Source organism: Gallus gallus, chromosome Z (assembly GCF_016699485.2).
Source record: "Gallus gallus isolate bGalGal1 chromosome Z, bGalGal1.mat.broiler.GRCg7b, whole genome shotgun sequence".
Lineage (NCBI taxonomy): Eukaryota > Metazoa > Chordata > Aves > Galliformes > Phasianidae > Gallus > Gallus gallus.
This window is the reverse complement of record NC_052572.1, coordinates 23,121,676-23,142,716: the sequence shown is the minus strand read 5'-3', so window position 1 is coordinate 23,142,716 and position 21,041 is coordinate 23,121,676. Positions and strand designations below refer to the sequence as shown.

Genomic DNA, 21,041 nt, shown 5'->3' with positions numbered 1-21,041 from the left:
AAAATACGAGATTTGCAGATGCTACTCTGAGTTGCTAGCTCAGAGAAAAATGTGTCTCAAGTTTATGCAAGTTAAAAAGACAAATCTAAAATTATGCCAGGTCAAATCTTCTACCCAGTACCCCTGTCTCCAAAAGCAGCCAAAAGCAGATGTCTGGGGAAGAGGATAAGAATAGTGTAAGCATTTAGTCATAGTTTCCCCAAATACTCTCCAGTCTCCAACAATTTGCAGTTCAGCGTCTTTCAAAGTCAGAGGTCATGCTTATGCATTTAATAATCCTCTACAGACCTTTTCTTCCATTCATTTTGTCCAGTCTCCCTTTGAATTGCTATAAATTTTCGGTATCCACCACACCACATCCTGTAGAGTTACACAATTTAATGGTGTGTGAGTGAAACAATATTCCTCTTTTTTTTTTTTTTTTTTGATATTCTGAATCCAACACCTTCTAGTTTCATTGACATGCCCATTAGTTCTCATACAGGGAGAGACAACGAATCCTATCACTCTTGGCATCCCAGGTATGATTTCATAAAACTATCACTGCGTCCCCAGTTATCTGTTTTCCTCATCAACTTAACTGTTCTTTGAATGGAAAATGTTATACCATTTTCAGTTGTCCTTGTAAGACTTACCTGGGTGTTTCCCAGTTCTAATGGAACCTTTCTGAGATGGTAGCTCATAAATGCATGTAAAGCACTGAACATGTAAGTACCCTCAGGATACAACTGGCAGACTTGTGCCCCATTCCTTTAAGAAAGAATCACAATAACCTAGATTCCTAACATTCCACTTGATTTTTTAACTGTGACATAGTCATGGAAACATTTATTGTCCAAGATCTCATATCTAAGAGATAAGTCAGCCCAGAGCCCATCGCTTTACAAGTGTGGTAGGTCTGGTCTCCCTGTCCCAACATTTCCACCAGTTTTTCTTCAACGCTCAGTTGCATATACTGTTTTATTGCCTAGCTTCTTGGTCTTTAAAATATTTTTTGCAGGTGTTTGTTACCAGGAATAACACAGCAGCACATGCAAATACTACAATTTCTATTATTTTTTCTGAATCGTGTATGAACAGCACTGGCAGTCAAACAAATCCGTGTGCATTTCTACTGGTAACCTTCCTCTCCTGTAATAAGAAGCCATTTACGTCCACCCTTGGCTTTTTGCTTTCTTGCCCATGCAAGAAGCTTTGCGTTTCCCCACCATAGTAGACTATGCTCCTTAAGAGCTTTTTCCCGAATTCTTAGAAACATAAAAATCACCCCTATCTCCATTATCTCTATGCTTCCAGGTTTAAAAACTCATGTTCTCTCTGCCCCATTATCTCATGTTTCCACTAAGTCTGTTCCTTGGTACACCCACGTGTTGCAGACCACAATCTGCAGACCATTGGCCTGTGGTCCCCTGAACCTCCCCTGGATTCCCTGTGAAGCTGCCACACATCCACCCTGTACAGCCCTTCATTACCAAAATGTTTCAAACAAAACATCACCACATATTTAACAGTTATTTCATTTCTGAATCAGTTCTTCTGCACCTCCTGACAACAGTTCAATACTCCTGAAAATGCATTTTTCAATGAGCACTGATTATGCAGTGGCCTAGTATTCATATTACAAAAACAGCCAAGGATGTAGGGCATTAGTTTCTTATAAGAAATATTATCTTCATCACCTGTGAGCTAACTGAAAGACTTGAGGAGGAAGGAGGCTCTCTCTCTGAGCATTAACATCTGCACAAATTGCTTTTCCCAACCAACAGGATCATATGAAGTCCAGTGAATTTTTCATTCCTCAGATTCTTCAATATATATGGCTAAAACACTTGCACTACTAGAAAAATACTTTATCTTTTAATGGAAGGACACATCCTTTCATGAAAAGGATCACTACATTTAGGATGAAAAAAAAAAAAAAAAAAAAAAAGAAGACAGTTAGAAATGTCTTCCTTTCTTTAAGGTAAGGCTCCCAAAAATTATCTGTCCACACCATACAGATGCTGAAAAAGTAACCTACTGTATTAGCAGACAATATTAATTTAGAGAAGGCATTAAGTTTGTTAGAGGAAGAGTTGAGAATTCAAAATGACAAACCTGAGGAATGACTTGAGAAACTATTATCATCTTCAGTAAGAACATGTGCAAAATGCTACAGGCAGGCAGGAACAATAAGCAGTAAAACAAAGAGTGAGAGAAGGATGTCCTATCCACAAGGCTGTCCTTGTACTAGGACAAGGATCTGCCTGAACGTGAAAAAGTTACAGTGCTGCAAGACAAGCACTGGATTGGCAAGTATGAAGAGGATCCTTTTCCATTTTATTCAACAACATTAATAAATCCTCAAGGTTAATGGAGTCCTAATTTGAACAAAAAACTTCAAAATAGATGTGAGACGACGAAAGATAAGAAAAGTAACAAGAATTACTGAAGTACAAGTAAAAAACACCTCGACATGAAATAACTGAGCTTGAAGAAACAGTAGGCTAGAGTAGGTAAGAAGCAAACCTAATAAAACATACCCTAAGAAGAAAAAACAACTGTTTTCTCTGTCCAGTACAGATGCAGGATGGTGTGAAATTAAAATAAGAAATGTATGAATTGATAACACATAAAGAAAATTTCTCATATAGCATGTTGATATAAGGGAGACTGCGAGGGTAACAAGTCACGTAAGAGATCTAGATGATCCTAACTGGAGGCAGATGAATGGAGTGGATGAATTCATAAGGTCTCTTCCCGTCCTGTTTTTTTAGGATCATTTCATATAATCACAGTACATCCCAAGCTGGAAGGAACCCACAAGGACTTAGTCCAAGCCCTGGCTCCGCACAAGACCATCCACAATTCAAACCATATGTCTGAGAGTGTCATCAAAACGCTCCTTGAACTCTGGTAGCTTAAGGCTGTGCCCACTGCCCTGGGCAGCCCGTTCCATGCCCACGGCCCTCTGGTGCAGACCCTGTCCCCAACCCCCAGCTGCCCCTCCCGTGGCACAGCTCCATGCCGTTCCCTCGGGCCCTGTCGCTGCCACAGAGAGCAGAGCTCAGCGCTGCCCCTCTGCTCCCTGTGAGGAGCTGCAGTTGCCATGAGGCCTCCCCTCAGCTCCTCTGCTCTGCACTGAGCACACTCAGGGGCTTCAGCTGATACTCGTACATCTTGCCCTCTAAACTCTGTCTTCACAGCCCTCCTGCAGACCTTGTCTAATGGGTCGATGTCCTTACATTGTGGCAAATTGCACCCAGTGCTCAAAGTGAGACTGCACCACGGCAGTGTTGAGTGAGTCAATCTCTTCCCTCATGCCGTGGAAAACAGGTCTGAAGTAGCCTGCTCATACACAAAATATTACCTAGTTCTCTCCCTGACCATATCCAAGAAGCTTTTAGAAAGAAACTTAGTCTAAGAGCAGCTGAGAGCTGCACGATTACGCCAAAAGTGAGGACTCTTATTCTCCAGCAGTCTCCTCAAAACACAGATTGGAAGCAGATGCCTACACTGAGCAGTATAGTGCATGTAGACATGTGCAACATCCTGAAAGTAACTGTCTGTCTATTTACTGTGCAGAGTGTACAACAACACACAACGGAAAAACTAGATCAATTCTGCCAACACAGGCTGGTCAAACATCAGTGAATATTCCTGAGGTGCTGTTTTCATCTGAACTTTCACTCTTTCATGTTAACATGTGCCATTCTTGCACTAAGCAAACTCAAGAGAGGCTGGATATTTCTGTTCTCCAAATCTGGCTGCATTGAAAAGCAAGCTCTAATTCAAGCTGTCAGGGCTGTCATGGAATGTGGTCTGGGTCACTGTGGCATGAAGATTGGTTGAAGGTAATTACACTGATTTTATGCAGCCATGATCACAACTAATGTCTGAATAAACAGGCACGCACAACACAAACCTCATGCACATTTCTGCAAACTGGCTACCTCTACTCAATTATATAGTATCTCAACAGAGCAATCAGCTGGGCAGCCTGCGGAAAATCTTGCACTCCAGCTGTCACGTACTATGTCTATTAGTAGCTTAAACAAAAGAGAGAAAAATGAGAACTTAGTTAACTCTTGAAAGATAAACCATACCAGAATAGCACCAGTATGAGAAAAATCAGTGCACAGATAAAGAAAGCAGGTGGGAAACAACATTGCTTGAAACCTTCTCTTAGGCATAAGACTATCTTGTCATGGTCGTGCCAAACTTGGCCCACCACTTGATATTGAATTTATAGGTTAAAATAATTTTTGAAAAGCACAGAAACAAATCCTCAAATATGACTGAATTTTAATATTAACATACAACCTATCTGTGTAGGACATGTCAAAGGAATATGCGTGTGCTAAAAGACCGTAACAAGGGCACATGGCCACTAAAATAGAGGTTCTTTCAAATGCATTTGGCAGCATATAGAACTGGTGCATCGGCACCAATACCAACTTTAGTGAGGTGGTCCATTTTTGAGAAAGAAGGTTCAGTGCAAACTCTGGAAAAAAAGAAACAACTGTTTACAGTGACCCTGACGTACACTGCAATTCACTGACCTATGTAAACCTAGTTGGCCTACAGATAGTCTCCTGGCGAATACTGTCATAAAATCTGCAAACACAGATGGCACCAACAGGCACCCTATCTGCAACCTCAGCAGATCAAATCAAATACAACGCTTGAATTTATCCTCCGACATCACAGGTGATTCTTTCCAAACGTGTTTAAGGGATTATGACTGGAGGCTGGACTAACGCCGCAGCAATGCAAATCCCAGCTACCTTGAGAAGTCACACCACTTGAATGAAGCTCATTGATAATCTGTATGGCTTTTAACAAAGCATTGCAATGTTTCAGTCCCGATGACGTTCAAGTTGTAATTGTGAAAAATTAAGATGTCGATCATTTATATTAGCAGTAAACTCAGAAAAACAATTCTAAAGTATCATAACAGAAGGACCTACTCTAGATAAAAAAAAATCTTGCAAGATGACAGGGCCAATAACACGCAGACATATTTTAAAATAAGTACCAACTGTACTATTAAAGCCCATTACGTGATTTTATCTACAAAACTTATTCATTTGGAACAAAGTAACAGCACTACTGTTGTTAATGGTGGACTGTCATAAATGATGCATGAGAGCACATACAAAGTATGCAACGTCAAGCATTCACAAAATGAAGGCCGATTAATGAACTCTAATGTTAATTCAAAAACCAGACATTTTCACAGACGGAATTACAAGTACCCTGCATAAAACATGGATCTAACATAAGACAGCATTAAGGCAAAATAATTCAACATGGGCATTAACATCAATAATAAAGGAAGCTAGACAGATGCTTTGGCAAAATTGCTTCATTAGCCCTTTTGTAGCACCACAAGCTGTTTAGAGGTGAAAATGAAAAGATCTGAAGATCAGCTTGCTTTATGGTTTTTGTGTGTTGTTCAGTTACACCTTACAGTGGCTGCAACACAATACAGTATTTCACTTTCTTAGTTTACCATTAAGTTTCCATGCTCTCACCAGGGACCCTAAAGCCTTAAAAAGAAAAATAAATCTAACCAACAATATTTAAATCAATATAAACATGAAATGTTTCCAGGCAAAAATATTGCTGCAGTGCTCTCATCGTGCAGGTATGTTGAAACAGTCCACCATCTAACTTGGCCACAGAGCCCCAAGATGTAAAAGTCAGTATGACTGTGAGGACCAGGAGACAAGGAAAACTAGAGGAATGAATCTTTAGCATCAGACTGATCTATTTATTTATTACGTTTTACATTTACTGGGTTCTAGTGACTGTGTCAACCGCATAGCTGTCTCCAGTTATCTTCTACTGTGATTTACTGTGCTTGGTCATGGAAAAGGTAATTGCCCAATTACTATACTATTCCCCAAGTTCAGAATTTCAGATATGTTCCTGATTTCCTCAGATAGATTGGTTATATTTTGGGTCACTTACTTCACTTTTGCAGCAAATTTATATCTTAATTACTTCCTCACTGTGGATTTGTTTTCTTTGGAATTAACTTCCACAAGACTCTATTCTAGAAAAATACATCTAGGAAAACCGATTATTCTATTCTCTGATTAACTGGAGTTAAAATGCTTATCTGTGATCTTTGTCTGACCTCCTAGAGTCTCAACAGAGTGACCAAAAGAAGGTAATTAAGAAAAAAATCTCAAAACAGCAGTAAAATATCTTCCAAAGTACATTGATTACATTCAGCAGCATAATATGAAAAATGACCAAAATTATGTGCTTTAATTAGAAGACTGTTTAAAAATTAAATGCTAGAACTGCTCTTTACACAGCTTTATGAGTGCATGACCACACCTCCCCAGCAAGGTAAGAAGACGAGTAATAACTTTTTTTTCTTTGCTTTACCAAAGCCCTACATTCAGTTTAATTCCAGTTCGTCTGTAGTTACCATGCTAATTGTGGAATAACACACCACTTTAGCTCCACATTTGCAGAGAAGACCTTAGGCACTGTGACCTGGGAGAATCCTACCAATTCTTGTGAAAACTGGAAAACCAGAAAGTGGAAAAGGGCCAATCAAAGCTTACCAGACTTGTCAGCTATAATCACATCAGCAAGTGTCTGCACACCAGCAAAAGGGCTCTGAGAGCAGGCAATGCCTTTCAGTCACTCACCACCTCTACCCCCTCTCCCACTTGCATTATAAACACTGAAAACCCAATGATGGGATCCTCAACAGAAGGAAAAATTGGGAACTGCTCTAGGTTAAGGGAGGCTGGGAAGGACAGGGACACAGAAGAGCTCCCTGCATTGCCAGCTGGCAGCTCAGCAGCTGAGCTCTGCTCCCTGCCCGCAGGCTGGGTGGAGAGGACAGGCAGCCCAGAAGAACAGTATGTGCTAGCACACAGCCCTGTGATGGGGCTGGTCTTACATGAAGGGTTTTCTTCCTCTTCCTCCTTCCCTGGAGTGAGTTGACTTGAAGGCGATGAGGAAGGGAATTTCACAGACTTGTTGTTTCTCCTATGGACAACTAGGAGCCTGCTGCATTTAGGCACAGACTGAGCAGCCATGTCCCCAGATGTGACCACCACTTCACTTCTACTGGAAGCCATCCTACTGCTACAGCCTGTGTCTAATACAGGAGGAACTTCTGGAAATACAAAATTTGGAGAACAGTAGTTGTATTCTTCCCATCACTCAAAACAATCATTCATCCTCCTTTCCACCTCAAGATTATTTTTTTAAGTGTCTGCACTGCCACAGTACACAAAACAAAACCAGGCCCTCATCCTGGGGCAGCTACCAGACCCCAGGCCGCCCAACCAGGCTCTGCCAGCCTGGTTGCCTGCAGCACAGCACCCACAGTCCCTGCTGGCCACAGCATACACCACCATGAGCTCTGTGCACAGCTGCAGGCTGCAGCACCAGCATAGTCACAGCAATCCTGATCCAGACATAACAACACAGCACTATCAAGAGCGAGCGAGCAAGGTGATGTACAGGCAAGCCCTCCAGTTAAGTAGGAAGAAAAGGAATACAGTGTTTCTGTACAGAAACATTGTACATGCATCTGTACATGCAGCAGCCAAAAATTAAGTTCTTAAAACAAATGACCCAAAACTGTTACTTGCCTAAAATGCATGTACATCATCACCCCAGAATTTCCCAGAATGCTTAATAAAAACATGATTAACTACAAAAGGATCAAGTGGGCAATTTCCTAACCACTTATTAAAACCACACCATCACCCAGACAGAGAAAACTTGAGAAGCAATGATACAAGTGAATGGTGTTTGCTGCCTTGTACACAATGGAAATGGAGTTACAGTGCTGTGAAGCGGTGTCTGAGATGAAACCTGCTCATCGGGGATGGATGGTCTGTCTGTACCCTGCACTAATAAGAAGTGAAGGAGGAAAAATACACAATAAGATGCCAATAGATTAACTAGGATTACACCCCGTTTGTAGTATGTTTTATTCAGAAGAATATTGACTTTAGTGCCACCAATGCTTTCTAACAAACCACGCTTTGTGCACAGCAGATATTCAGGCCCCTGTGAGGTTTCAATGACCAAAAAAAAAAAAAAAAAAAAAAAAACACCAAAAAAACCAAAAGGGCTCTCTGCAGGTGTGCACTCACATGGCCAGAACCCAGAGCAGGACTGGGACAGAGCTGGCATTTTCATTAAGGAATCTGTAGTTGTGCCTAGGGATGTTTTCCTAACAATGCCGTACCTTTTAATTAACACACATAACGTTTCCTTCCAGATGAGGTCAGCCTGAGCTTTTTCTTCCTTCTTCTCACAGCCCATCTCTCACCGGGACCGGCGTGTCATCCGACGCCTGGCAACACCCGGCCCTCCGGTACCGGTACCAGACGTGCACTTGGCACATCGTTCGGCTGATTGCCCTGAGACCGCCCCAGCGCGCTCACGCCTTCCACATGATGGAATCAACCCAACTGACTTCTACCGATGCGCGCGCCGTGCCCTTCTTTCTCTTTCCGAAAGGCTTCCAAGAAACAAAACCCCTCTCAGACCCTTCAACAGCAGAGGGTAGAAAGGAGCGGGGAAGCAAGAGCACGTTCGGAGGAGCGCTAAGCGGCCGCGACGAACCTCACCTTTCCCCGCGGCGAGGCTGGGGCTGCCATCGGCCGGTACCTCGTGCGGGTGCGTACGGGCGCGGGGTAGCAGCGCGCTCCCCTCTGGCTGCCGCTCCCCCTCCCCCGCATCCCGCCCCGCACTGGGCCAGGGCGCCCCGAATCCCGAGGAAGAGTTTCCGCCGCCCCCCCGCGGGAATGGAGGGGATGGGGCGAGCAGGCGCCCTCTGTCCCCACTGCTTCTCGGAGCGATGCGGGCACCGGCTGGCTTCCGCCGCGTCCCGCCGCGTCCCGTCCCGTCCCGTCCTGTCCCGTCCCGTCCCGTCCCGTCCCGTCCCATGGCTGCCGCCCAGCCGGCTTTCGGGCAATGAATGGAGCGCTACCACCGCTCCGCTCTCTCTTCCTCCTGCTCCCTCTCTCCCTCCCTCTCGCACAACTTCGGCGCCGCCGCCTCACCTCCTGCGAGCAGTGCCCGCTCCCCGGCGCCTCCTGTGCGCTGCGGCTCCGCTCCGCTCCCGCCGCCGCCTCCGGCCCGCGCCCCGCCGGGCTCACCCTGCCCCGCTCCCGCCGCCACCATGCACCGAGGGAGGAGAAGTGGGAACCCGGCGAGAGCCGACCCGGCCGCCCCCAGCCGGAGAGAGGGAGTGCGGCGAGGGGAGGGACGCGGCGCCTCTGCCCTGCCCACGACAGCCGCCTCCCCGCCCCGGGCTGCGGGATGGGACTCGACGCGGGGCGGCGCTGCGGGCGACCCGGGGTGCAGAGGGTCCCGCGGGGCCCCTCGCGTCTGTCCCGGAGCGGCCGGCAAAGGGGAGCGCCGCTGGGAGCGGTCCTCGGACGGCAGCGGACGCCGAAGTCCTGAGGGAGTGAGGCGGTCGGGCATTCGCCTCTACTGCGAGAGGGGCAGCGCGGGGCCCCCATCAACCGCCCGCTGCTCTTTGCCATAGTAAGAATAACCGTTACAAGAGCTGTAGGTTACAATAGCTGTACGTTAGTTATAACAGCTATATAGTACAACAGTTCTACAATAGCTGTAGGTTACAACAGCTGAGCAGCACGACAGCTGTACGGTACAATAGCCGTACAGTACAATAGCTTCTCTAACAGAAACAGCCATTACTCTCATAATGGCCCTACTCGACTTTGTCTTAGAGGACACATTACACAGTGGGAATGCTGAACTTCTGCTTCCACACATTCCTCCTTGTCTGGGCTGTCTGAAAAAAAAAAAATGCAGTTAATTATTATACAGTTTCCACTACAGGAAAACACCTCAAATTGTCTGCAAGGCATCTACCTTCATTTGTTTGTTTGTTTTTTTCCCCTGGAATCTTTTCCCCCTCAGAACTAATTATTTCCCATCAGTCTCCCTGCGAAATCCCCATTCATACTCTAGCAGTTCCAAGGAAGCACTCAGTGGTACCAGCTTTTCAAGAAATTCCTAGTTTGTAAAGTGTTGCGAAATGCCTGGTTCTGAGCGCACTTGTGTCTGGGAGCAGCCATCCATGAACATCTGCAGAGAGAATCTTCTCAGGCCGGAACATGTTCCCACAAGCCTGTGCTGCTCCTGCCCGTGTGCCCATATGTACACAGATTGCTGCAGGCGCGTGACAAGTGTCCGACCTCATCCAGCTTCTCTCAAAGGAAAGCCTCGTTTGCGAGAACGGAGCTGGCATTTGTAATAGATAGGCCAGCTACTAAATGGGTGAATAAAATAAATCACTCTGGGTATCTCAGGGACATGAATGAGCTGCTGCATCGATATAAAAACTTGATTTGCTGTGGCTCACGATTGTAAGAAAAGCGAGCTTTCTCTCTGCAGCTGTCGGAGCCCTTCCAGGAGCACTGCATTTGCGGGAGCCACGCTGAGGAGCTGAATGCCTCCTTCCTGCAACATGCTGACCTATGCATGGCCCTGCCAGCAGCCAGGGCTCCCAGGGCTTCTGCGGGAGGTAAAGAGCCCTGACCAGATCTGGCCGCTGGGCCCCCGCTCCTCAGAACAGCAAAACCTAGTGAATATTTTCACAGGTATGTAAAGCGAGGAGGAAGAAACAAGCATAGATAAACAAGAAGTATGCTCATGTAGAGGAAACATTAAAACATTTACAGCTAAGAAGACAGAGCAGGTTTTTTGCTTCCTGATGTTTATCTTCCAAACTTGTAGCCTTACACTACTTCTACCCTTTCTTTATGGCTGAGTCATCAACTGCAACACACTAACATGCTTTTAATGAATGTATATTTTTTGTTGTTACTATTAAAGGCTTCGAAGATTCACTTTTAACAAAATAAGGGAGTCTTTGTAAAGCTGAACTCTCTGTGACCTCCAGTAGCTGCTTTAACATACAATAGGAGACAACTCAATTGGCCCGTCCAAAAATAAACATCTGTTTAAAGAATATTTTTACCCTAGAGACTTCAAGCAAACAGAGCAGTCACAACGCTACTTGATAATACAAAACGAATGTAATAAATGCATTAATTTGCAAAAAGTCCAAGACATTTTGCATTCCAGGGTCTGAGTGCACTTTGAGCTGCTCTCTTGAAGGGATGCCTCTACCACTTTCAGGCTGGAACTCACTCCCAAAACAACAGATGCCCCATAGCTTTCCAAAAGGACATGTTGGAGCCATGAGAATCCATCCATAACATGAACTGGGAGTATAAAAGCAGCACTGTAAATGCTCTTGTAGCAAAGATCAGGTCTCTTTTTCATTGCTGATCATCTATTAACGCCTAAAAAGATAAAGTGCCTATTAATTTAATACAAATTACCTATATAGCACAGAAATCATCATTCAGTCCCTGTTATATTCATTTATAAAGTTCCCTTGGTTTCCCTGCCGTGTACAGATGGGGTAAGGATGGCTGTTGTGATGGTTATTGTGGCAGTGGGCCGAGTGCTGGCAGCAGCCCCTTTCTCCTTCTCTATTGCCTTTAGAATAGAACTGAGTGTTTGAAGAGGAGAGGGAGGAGAGACTCCACACAGGTCTCATAGAAGGCAGAGTGCAGGCATAGTGTTCTCTCCAGGCTGAATGGAGACACCTTCCCTGTCAGGACCTGCCAAAGAAACCTGAAAAGGGCCACCAGACCTGAAACCTCACAACTCTGCAGATAGAGTGATGGAGTCTGAAAGCACAGATGCTAAAGCAAGCAGCACCTTGAAGCATCTTGAGGGAGGGGGTGGGGGGGTCTGAACATTTTCATTTGTGTTGTCAGATAGTCCAGCCCAAACTGGGTGCTATCTGGTCATCAGAACCAACAGCTACACTTAGATTTATCACACTGTCCTTGATGGAGAACCTTTTGCCGCCAGCGGGGCGTTCAGCTGTGGAGCTGAACAAGCCTGGGGTTCAGAAAAGCTGCCACACACAGGTAGGTTTCCTGGGGAGGTGAGGAGCAGCACTCCAACATCACCGTGGGGCCATTCCATCACATTTGTGCATCCTGCTGAGGTCTGGGGCTCAAGCAGATCTCAGGGCAGCGTTCTGTTTCAATTTGAAAAGATTATTTATTGGAAGTGGTGTGAGGAACTTGTTAATTCCTCCTACTGAAGCACCAGGGTTTTAACACTAACTGTCAACAGTGTTGTCTTTGATGTGCAGATCTAAACATTTCTATTCTGATTATCTGAAACGCAACAGCACAAACAAATTATTCATCTCCAGAACTTTGCACATATGCATTATACAAACAGGAAACTGAGATGTCAAACGAGCACACTCTGGATTAAGTAATATATCGGATGGAAAAGATGATATAATGTTTTTTCCTCTCACTCATAGATCTTCCGAAGTATTAACTTCACAGGCATGCATTTGTTTAGGCAGTTTTCCTCCCTAAACACTGGTTTACTGACAACCCGAGATAGCAATACCTGACATCATTCCGACTGATCTATTTAAGTTCTCCGCAGACTATTAGAATGAAGGATTATTTCTCCCTGAAATTTCCTGAAGTTCACCTGAACAAATACAGCCTTGGATGTGGCCCAAAAAAACATTTTCTGAAAGTTATAAGAATAGAATATAGACAGGGCAGACAAAACAGGATAGCAGAAGTTTCGACCAAAGAGGCTGCTACATCCAAACAGCCAGGAAATAGCACATAGGTTGGAAAGCAGATGACCACTCTTTGGCTCAGAATGAAGCTCTAACTTAGCTCTGTGAACAGCCACTGGAAACTATTAAAAATACCGGAGAAGATACAAAAATGTCTATATGGTGCCTACAGAAAGCTAAAAATGAACAAAGGGAACATCATGTCTGCATACTGCAATTAGAAGTAGTCATGCTATATAGCAAATCAGTCCTAACTTGATAAGCTTCAGGTGTATGTGTGTTACAAATGAACCCTGGTTTTATTTGCTTACCTGTTTCTTTTGTAGGTTTTGTTTTGTTCTGTTTGTCTGTGGTGTTTGCTAGTTTCCAGCTCCCAGTAGCTGGAGTTTCAAAACCTTATCACTACAGGAGAGTGGAATAAAATGGAACATTCTACTGAAATAAGGGGTCTGAGTATAGATACATACAGCAAATAATTTTGTCAGAGGAACACAACAATCATTGCTTGGAAGAACAATGTGACAGACTGAACTAGTCCTGAGAACTCTCATGTGAATGGTAACAGCTGAAGAGACAGAAGCTAAAGCGAGAAAAAGTTGAAGAGACCAAACAAACAAAAAGAAAAATGGTGGGAAATACACAGTAGAAATGACCCAACTCTATAAGAGCTGAGAAATCAGAAGGAGCACAGTGAGGGCATGGATGTTACTCTGCTGTGGTTTGTTTATACTTCGCCCCCTGAAGAAAAGTAAGATGTAAAACATTCACTTGTTGTCTTTCTTATGTAACACTTACTTTTGTTTACAGCTCCAGAAATCGTGTTTCCTGGAAGCACTTAGTTTTGACATCATCATTCTAGTGTCAACTAGCATATGGTGTTACAGAAAATAATCCCACCACTCTGCTCAGTAACTATTAGAGCAGGGCCAAAAAAAAAAAAAAGAGTCACTTGAAGAATCTGAGACTGGGAAACCCATCTGTTAAAACTTGTTTTAACATAGCTGGCAGGAATCTTGGTCAGGATCAGACTCACACTGTATTACAAACAGAGTGAAATGATGGCCTTCTGGCCAGAAACACCTTTATTACATTCTAAGCAAATCAGACAGGAACGCCAATGCCTAGATACAGACAAACAGAAGGACACTGAGAAGTAAATAACAGTAAGAGCTACTGATCAGCATTTTCTGGCAAAAGTGTTGTTAAAAAAAAAAATAATTGTGGAGGGGCTGGCTGTATCATCACAGATTGCTTGTAATGCAATGGGCATTTTGGTAGAGATGAGAAGAGCCTGTGGTTAAGCTAGAAAGGACATTCAAAATCAGCACCTTATGTTGAAGTTAATAAAAAAAGCGTGCAGCATCCTGAGCGGGTAACAGCAGTATCATATGGAATCCATCTATCAAGTGACAGAGACATGGAATTTTTAGTTCAGACAGAAAATAAAATAAAGAATTTTAGCCATGGACAGATAGAAAATTATCTCAAAGATATTAAAGAGAATCAGCATGCAACATTTAGCCTATCTGCATGTGAGGACTGAGGAAATGATCCACGTTGAGTGGCAGAAAGTATGGAGATGTTGTGTGCAGCGAGAGAGGAAATGAGAGGAAGGCTTTGAAGGAAAGCCTGGAGCTGTCTTCAACTGTACTGATCTTAAGTTGATGGCTTACCCTAAAAATATCCTGAGAGATTATGTGAGATTTTTGTCTCTACAGAAAAAGAAGTCTGGGGGAACTCTGGACACCCTCACTTTAAGAAAGTTTGCTTAATTGCATGGACATTATTTTGATTCCAGGAACTAGTAAAAGGAAAGAAAGCACAGAGCTGCTTAGAGATTCCCTGGGAGAGTGATTAGGATATTCTTCCAGACATGCAGAGCGTGCAAGGCACTGCTGTACACTGATTAAAATACAAACAAATTGAAGAACAAGGTCAGTTAATACTGAGTGTTTTGAAGACTAAGAGCCAAAAAGAAGGAAACATCAGAAGAAATGAAGGTCTTTGGTTGGTGACAAGAGGTATCTTTGGGTCTGGTTGGGTATTCTGGTCTCACATTCCAACTCTGAACCAAGCTCAGAGTTCTGGGGACAGTAACTGTCAAACTAATTTGGGACTCAGACTGTTTTTTACAAGCAAGAATCCACCACTGTTTCTTAAGGGGGCTGTAATTGATTGCAGACACGTTCACTGAAGGGATTCAGATTTATCACTATGTCTAATCTGTATTTTTGAAACGCATTTTATTGCAAGAAGTATGAGTGAAACCGTCTAGCCAAATAAGTGCTGCCTGACACAACAGCAGAAACAGCTGCTTTATCTCCTTAGCCATAATTCGGGGCCTTAGGTCAAATAATATTTTTAAGAGCACTTTGAGGCAGTAATTCATGGGAAATTAAATTATCAGTATTCTTTCTACTGAACAAACTGCAGCATCTATTAGGCATAAATAATTAAAAAGGCTGAGTTTTAAATATGGCATTCATCTATTGAAATTCCCACATTGATACCCAGCTCTGCTAATCTGTTTTTCTTCTAATGTCTTAAAATCTCTTTTCATGTTCTAAGGAGCACTAAGAGAAAACATACAAAGTCAAATAGATTTAATAACCTTGAGCAAGATACTATGCATATAATATTTGAAATCATCCTATCAGCTCATATGTCCAATTGAAAAAAGCAACTTCTATATGTTCTTCAACTACTAGATTATTTATCACAAATGAGGCATTTTCTAGGACTTTGTCCAGAATATCCTACAGTTCTACTGGCTGTGTTACAAACTGTGAAAGGATACAGTCTAGTGCTATTTGTAGTTACATATCTCAAAATTATTTAATATTTTTCATTTATCACTCCTAACGTCACTAGAAATAGGAAAATCTCAAAGATTACAACACTCAAGTTTTTCAAAGTAATGTACAATTTCAAGAAATCACATAAGAATTGGAAGGAAGAGTCATCCAAACTAGCTAAGAAAATTCAACAGAAGAGGCTTCTTGCTGCACAACTCCAGCTCGAGAATAACTGAAATATTTTTTTGTAATAAAAATGGATTCCAGTGAGCAGCCCTGTCTACAGAAGGACTCAGTCATGAGTCCCCCACTGAGCCTGTCTATGCTACATTCAAATGGAGTGTCAGTGAGACCTAGACCTGTGCAAACAGTTACAGAGACTGCTCTCACCGGCAATTTGTGCTCCTTTCAAACTAATCTCCAGCCCCACATTCACAGATGGACAGTGCCTGGGACCTCAGGATTATACGTGCTGACCATAGCTTTGCCAGAATGGAAAGGCAGAAAAAAGATGCTTATTGCTTTTTGTTGGATTCCTTTTCTTTGTTATGTTTGTATTCTACCTCAGTTTCCACACCTCACAGTCTAATAACACTGTTCTCATAGAATACATAGCTCATTGAAAGAGTAAATAATGTCAGGACAAGGGGATATGGTTTTAAGTTGAAGGAGGGAAGATTTAGGTTTGATGTCAGGGGGAAGTTCTTTACCAAGAGAGTGGTGAGGTGCTGGAACGGGCTGCCCAGAAAGGCTGTGGATGCCCCATCCCTGGAGGTGTTCAAGGCGAGGTTGGATGGGGCCCTGGGCAGCCTGGTCTAGTATGAAATATGGAGGTTGGTGGCCCTGCGTGTGGCAGGGGGCTTGGAGCTTCATGATCCTTGAGGTCCCTTCCAGCCTGGGCCATTCTGTGATTCTGTGATAACGATGTTTTCCAGCCTAGAAGTCTGAATGTGTATTTCATCCTCAGCTTCTTTACTTGTCAGCTATCCGTAATGCAGTACTTTATGATGTTTCTGTAATCTTTCCCCTTGCTTGTCTCATATGGCTCTAGTTTTATTCTATTTCCTTTTCCTGCTCTAGACACAATTGTATTGAAACCCTTGTTTCATCTGAATATTAATAATACAAAATGATTACATCTGTCTCCTAAATGAAACTACATAGCAGGCTAAATCTGTTAGCTCCTTATTTATTCTGTCTTTAATCACACTTTCATCTTGATCTTTCTTTTTCTTTCTTTTTTCCTCAGAAAAATTTTCTTAATGTTTTGACTCTTATTGACAGTACAGTTAAATCAGTAAGCACGCATTCTAGAGCTTTTGCCAAGACTTTTTTGTTTTGGTTAAACCAGAACTCTGAAAATAAACAGAAAAAAAATATGCAGAAAGGGCTGTTCTGTGTTTAAATTTGAGTTTCCTGAGAAAAAAAAAAGTGCTTTTCCACACAGACTTTGCTACAAACTGTTAGAAAATACTCCAGATTTAAAAAATGAACTTTTTGAGGATATACTATACAAACCATATTCACTGAAATGAAGAGAATGTACTTCATTTTTTTTCCAGAAAGCAGTTAGTATTGAATGTATAATTAAAAGAAAATAACACTGAGACAGTTTCAGTTCTTAAGTACCTGCAACAAATATCAGGTATTAATTGAAAGTTATACTGTCACAGGTTAGAGCAACTCTCTTGAGGGAAAGGACAGCAGTACCATTAACTCATCCCTCTTACTGTATGGGGCTAGATCATGTTCATGGCCTCACTCAATTAATAATCTGGAATGCCAGATTAAAGAGATTCATATATTCTATACAGCCTGGAGGCGAATGACAGCACATCTCAGCACATCATCATTTTGGGACGATATTTCAAAGTATAGGATGAAGTCTATATGACTTGCGAGAAACTGATCTTGCTAGAAGAAACAATTTGTAAACCAATCAGGAGAATGCCTTTAAACTTGCGTACTATTTTTGCTATGGTCTATTCATTGACTTCAGCACTGACTCTGGCCAGTATGCATTTCTTCTGTCAGTCATTGGTAACAGTCATGAGGATGTAGAAATTTCACTGAAACTGTGCCAACTACAGACTATTCCCTATTAGCTCCCTTTGGATATGATCATTCTGACTTTTAACAGAGATCATAATAGAAGATGTACAAAGAGGTTTGCATATGATTCTTCATAATGCAAAATCTTCTGTAACAAGCAGATTTCATTGGCCAGTGTAGCACAAAATGCTAAAGACAGTAGGCTAAACATTAGACCTTTTTGAAAATAGCACATACTGAATAAACTTGAGAAAGTGAACAGCCATTTGCTTTAAAAATATCAAGCAAACTTACCAATTATGTATTATTTTGAAGAAAACATTTAACCACAGAAGCTGTCCACAGAGCTCAAAGATGTCTAGGAAAAAAAGAATGTTGTGTCAGCACACTTACAATTGTTTGGTACTTGAAATTAATGACAAAGTGATAGAATTCCCCTTTGGATGATATTGTAGCAAAGTTAGTGCAAAAACTCCATATTTTAACATCACACATTAAAGTGTCAATTGAGTTTCACATAGAGCATAAATCCACATGAAGATCCTTTGAAAGTATTGTTCCTTTCCATTAAAAAACTTCATTTTTATTAAGGAACACTGTAACTGTTTCCACTTAACAGTAGCCTGTATTTGTTAGTAAGCCACAACACCTTCATTAGTCCTTCATTTTTAAATCCCACCTAATTGCGGCTACTGCACTTTAGCAATGAAGTGTTGTGCTGACCAGAATGCTGGCCATAACAAAATTCCAAAACAATTTTAATGACTAATAAAGTCCTGATGAAGTAACCTGATAATTAGGATATATGACGTTTCCCTGTACAGAGAACTGCCTTTCTCCAGTTATTCACTGAAAGCTGAATCCATCACTTGTTTGATATATTATCTCTACATAAAATTTATAGAATGTGAAAATCAGCCCCAGTATAAATAACTGAGACCTAAATAGCTAGACTAGACTTTTCTGGTCTAGACACTGAGATTTCTGGACTACTGGCTGCTAAACTTTTCAGGAGGTCCAGCACTGTGCTAAAATACGTATTTCTCACTACATTTGTCTTTCCTTTAACAAGACATCTGGCATTTTCATAACAATTTCTTTCACCTTATATATTACTTACCTTTCAGGTGCATATCTGTGTATGTTAGCATGGGAGATCTATTGGGAACTTTTGCTCAGGATTCTCATTACTATGCTATAAGATCACAACCTTTGCATCTTTGTCTCTGAAATGTGTTGATCACTGTCTTAGAAAAAGATTTCTTGAAATGATCTGGATAGTAAACAGTACTGCACCATGTCTCTACTAAGGGTTTAAATTTCTCTTGTAGGCCATTAGTGTGAATTCATGTACGTTCAATGGCAATGAAGTTTTCTGATGAGTCAATAGAAATCACTGTGAAATAATCAAATAATCACATTGCAATCTTACAGTCAGTTCTGACTGCTGGACACATTTCAAGAATACATAACCTCATTAACGACATTCAATTAATGATCTCTGGGCTCTCACTCTTACAAGCACTAAAGCAGCCTTCTACTTCTCAAAGATCCTAACGTGCTGCTAAGGGAGTGCTGGCTAGTCACACTTCATCTTTAATTATTTTGAGTGCAATCAGAAAAGTTTAAATTGCATTGTTATGTTTTTCATCTCCTTAGGAATTAAATTAACTTTTCAAGAAGTGATGGATGATCCACATTAAAGCACAAATGAAAACTCTTAGTTGGAGATACCATTAATGATATACTATGCTGATTAATGTCAGGAATTCACGCTTCCATTGTTTGAACAGATAAGATGGAATCAAAGAAAACAACTTGGAAACTCTGTATTTGCATTTAGCTGCAGATGGCACTGATCTTGCAAGGACACTGCAATTATTGAGAATAATATGGAAGGAAGAAATAAGAAGTGAAAATTTAAATACTACAACTGACGAAAAGAAAATATTGCTAAGGATGATAATTACAGGGCTAATAGGCTCAAGAGGAAATGGAAAGGAAGAAATTAATTATAGAGAAAAAAAGGCATATATTGACCAAGAGTGGGTTGCAAAGCCATTGCAGCATGTTTTTCCTACAGCACCAGAACACCCCTGAAGAGCTGTCGTGAGTGAAGAAAATTCTGATATGCAATACCACATTTAGCCAAATTAATAGAAAGAGCAGTTTCATCATATAATGATTTTACTTAGCTATTACCTACATTTTATGGCTTGGCATCATAGCCAAATTCAATACTTAAACAGTACGTCAGCTGTAGTTCACAAAATAGTATACTGCAGGTCACTGCACAGTAATAAATCTGTTAACTATCCCACTGAAATCTTTAAGACACACAATTTTATTATGTAAGCAAGTTTTAACAAAACTGCAAATTTCAGTTATTTCTATTTTCCTATTTATTACTTGGCTTCTGTGCAAAATCAGAGTAAATGAGAAAACTCTAGAGAGAAAAGTAATCACAACAGGAAAAGGCATGCAGGGATGGTTGTATATGGAAGTGGCTGGCACTTCACTTTCTAGAATGCAAACTACTGTCAATTTGCAAAGTCACTGAATGACAGGTAAGCAAAAGTCATACCTTAACTTCAAGACTAATTCAGTTTATGATCTTTCCTGGGAGTCGCATTTGGCTGTAGATCACTGAGGTGACACTGGGAGAAATTTCTAAAGAAGAATTACAGAGTGAACAGGGGAAAAAAATAGAGCTCTTTGTTCTCATAGGGGGGAGCATTAATCTTGGTGGGGAATTCACAGCGTAGCAGTGACGCACTCAGTAAGAATGGCCATTCTGAGCACTCCGCGAAGAAAAGAGATGATAGCACAAGGTCATTAAGAAATACTTCCATACAGCAGTTTCAGATCATGCACTACAGAGAAAAAATTAGGATTAAAGCCACCATTAATACACAGCCTCTGGCTTTGGAACAGCAAACAAAGAAAACCAGTCTCTCATGGCAAAGTGCACATGGTTTTGCAGTGATGCAACACTGGCAAAATTAACAAAACTCTACACTACTTCTTTGGTACAGCACAAGGTTTTATTTATGCTTTCTGCTTACTGTGTATGTGCCAGTCTTGTGGATTAGTATTTTTGGAATAGTTGCCATTTATAACAAGTTAGATTTTTGTGGTTTTGACTATCTGATTTCAATTGAGACATCTGGCTCAGAGGCAAATAATGATCTTTCCAGAACTGACTGTAGGCCAAGTGGACTCCAGTGAGCCCAGATACAGCATATGCAGTAAATCAAACAGGGATTCTACTTTTCTCACCTTTCTAACTAAAAGTCCATAAGGGATGTGACCTGCATTAGTTTTATTCCAAATAAAATAAATAAAACTCTTCCTCTTTTTTAAAAAACAGCACAATTTATTTCTTGACAATCTGCTCATTAGGGTATAAATCCAGTGAATAAGCATTTTGCAACTCATAGATCTACTAGGTTTTCTGAATGTCAGCTTCCATATTTGTTATATAAACATATGCATAAATACAGAATTGTAGATAAGAATCTTTCTCTGTTCTTGGGGAAACCTTGTTAAAATTACCCTAA

General features: G+C 41.7%; 1 protein-coding gene and 1 long non-coding RNA gene across 3 annotated transcripts in view; both read right to left on the bottom strand.

Moving 5' to 3' along the window:
• The window catches only part of LHFPL2 (lipoma HMGIC fusion partner-like 2), a 125,863-nt gene extending 116,353 nt beyond the window's left edge, over window positions 1-9,510 (bottom strand). The window contains exon 1 of one of the 2 annotated variants that reach the window (XM_040656320.1): window positions 9,033-9,510. In XM_040656320.1, the coding sequence (XP_040512254.1) occupies window positions 9,033-9,494 (462 nt within the window). In that variant the 5' untranslated portion in view covers window positions 9,495-9,510. The remainder of the gene's footprint in view (window positions 1-9,032) is intronic. The other variant, XM_040656322.2, reaches the window with a different exon arrangement.
• Window positions 9,511-9,546: 36 nt separating this feature from the next.
• LOC121108559 lies at window positions 9,547-20,164 on the bottom strand. The gene is made up of 3 exons (XR_005843166.1): window positions 20,066-20,164; window positions 17,776-17,839; window positions 9,547-9,790 (listed from the first exon to the last, which is right to left on the bottom strand). It is a non-coding gene; the product is annotated as an uncharacterized LOC121108559 (long non-coding RNA).
• Between the last annotated feature and the right edge of the window lie 877 nt (window positions 20,165-21,041).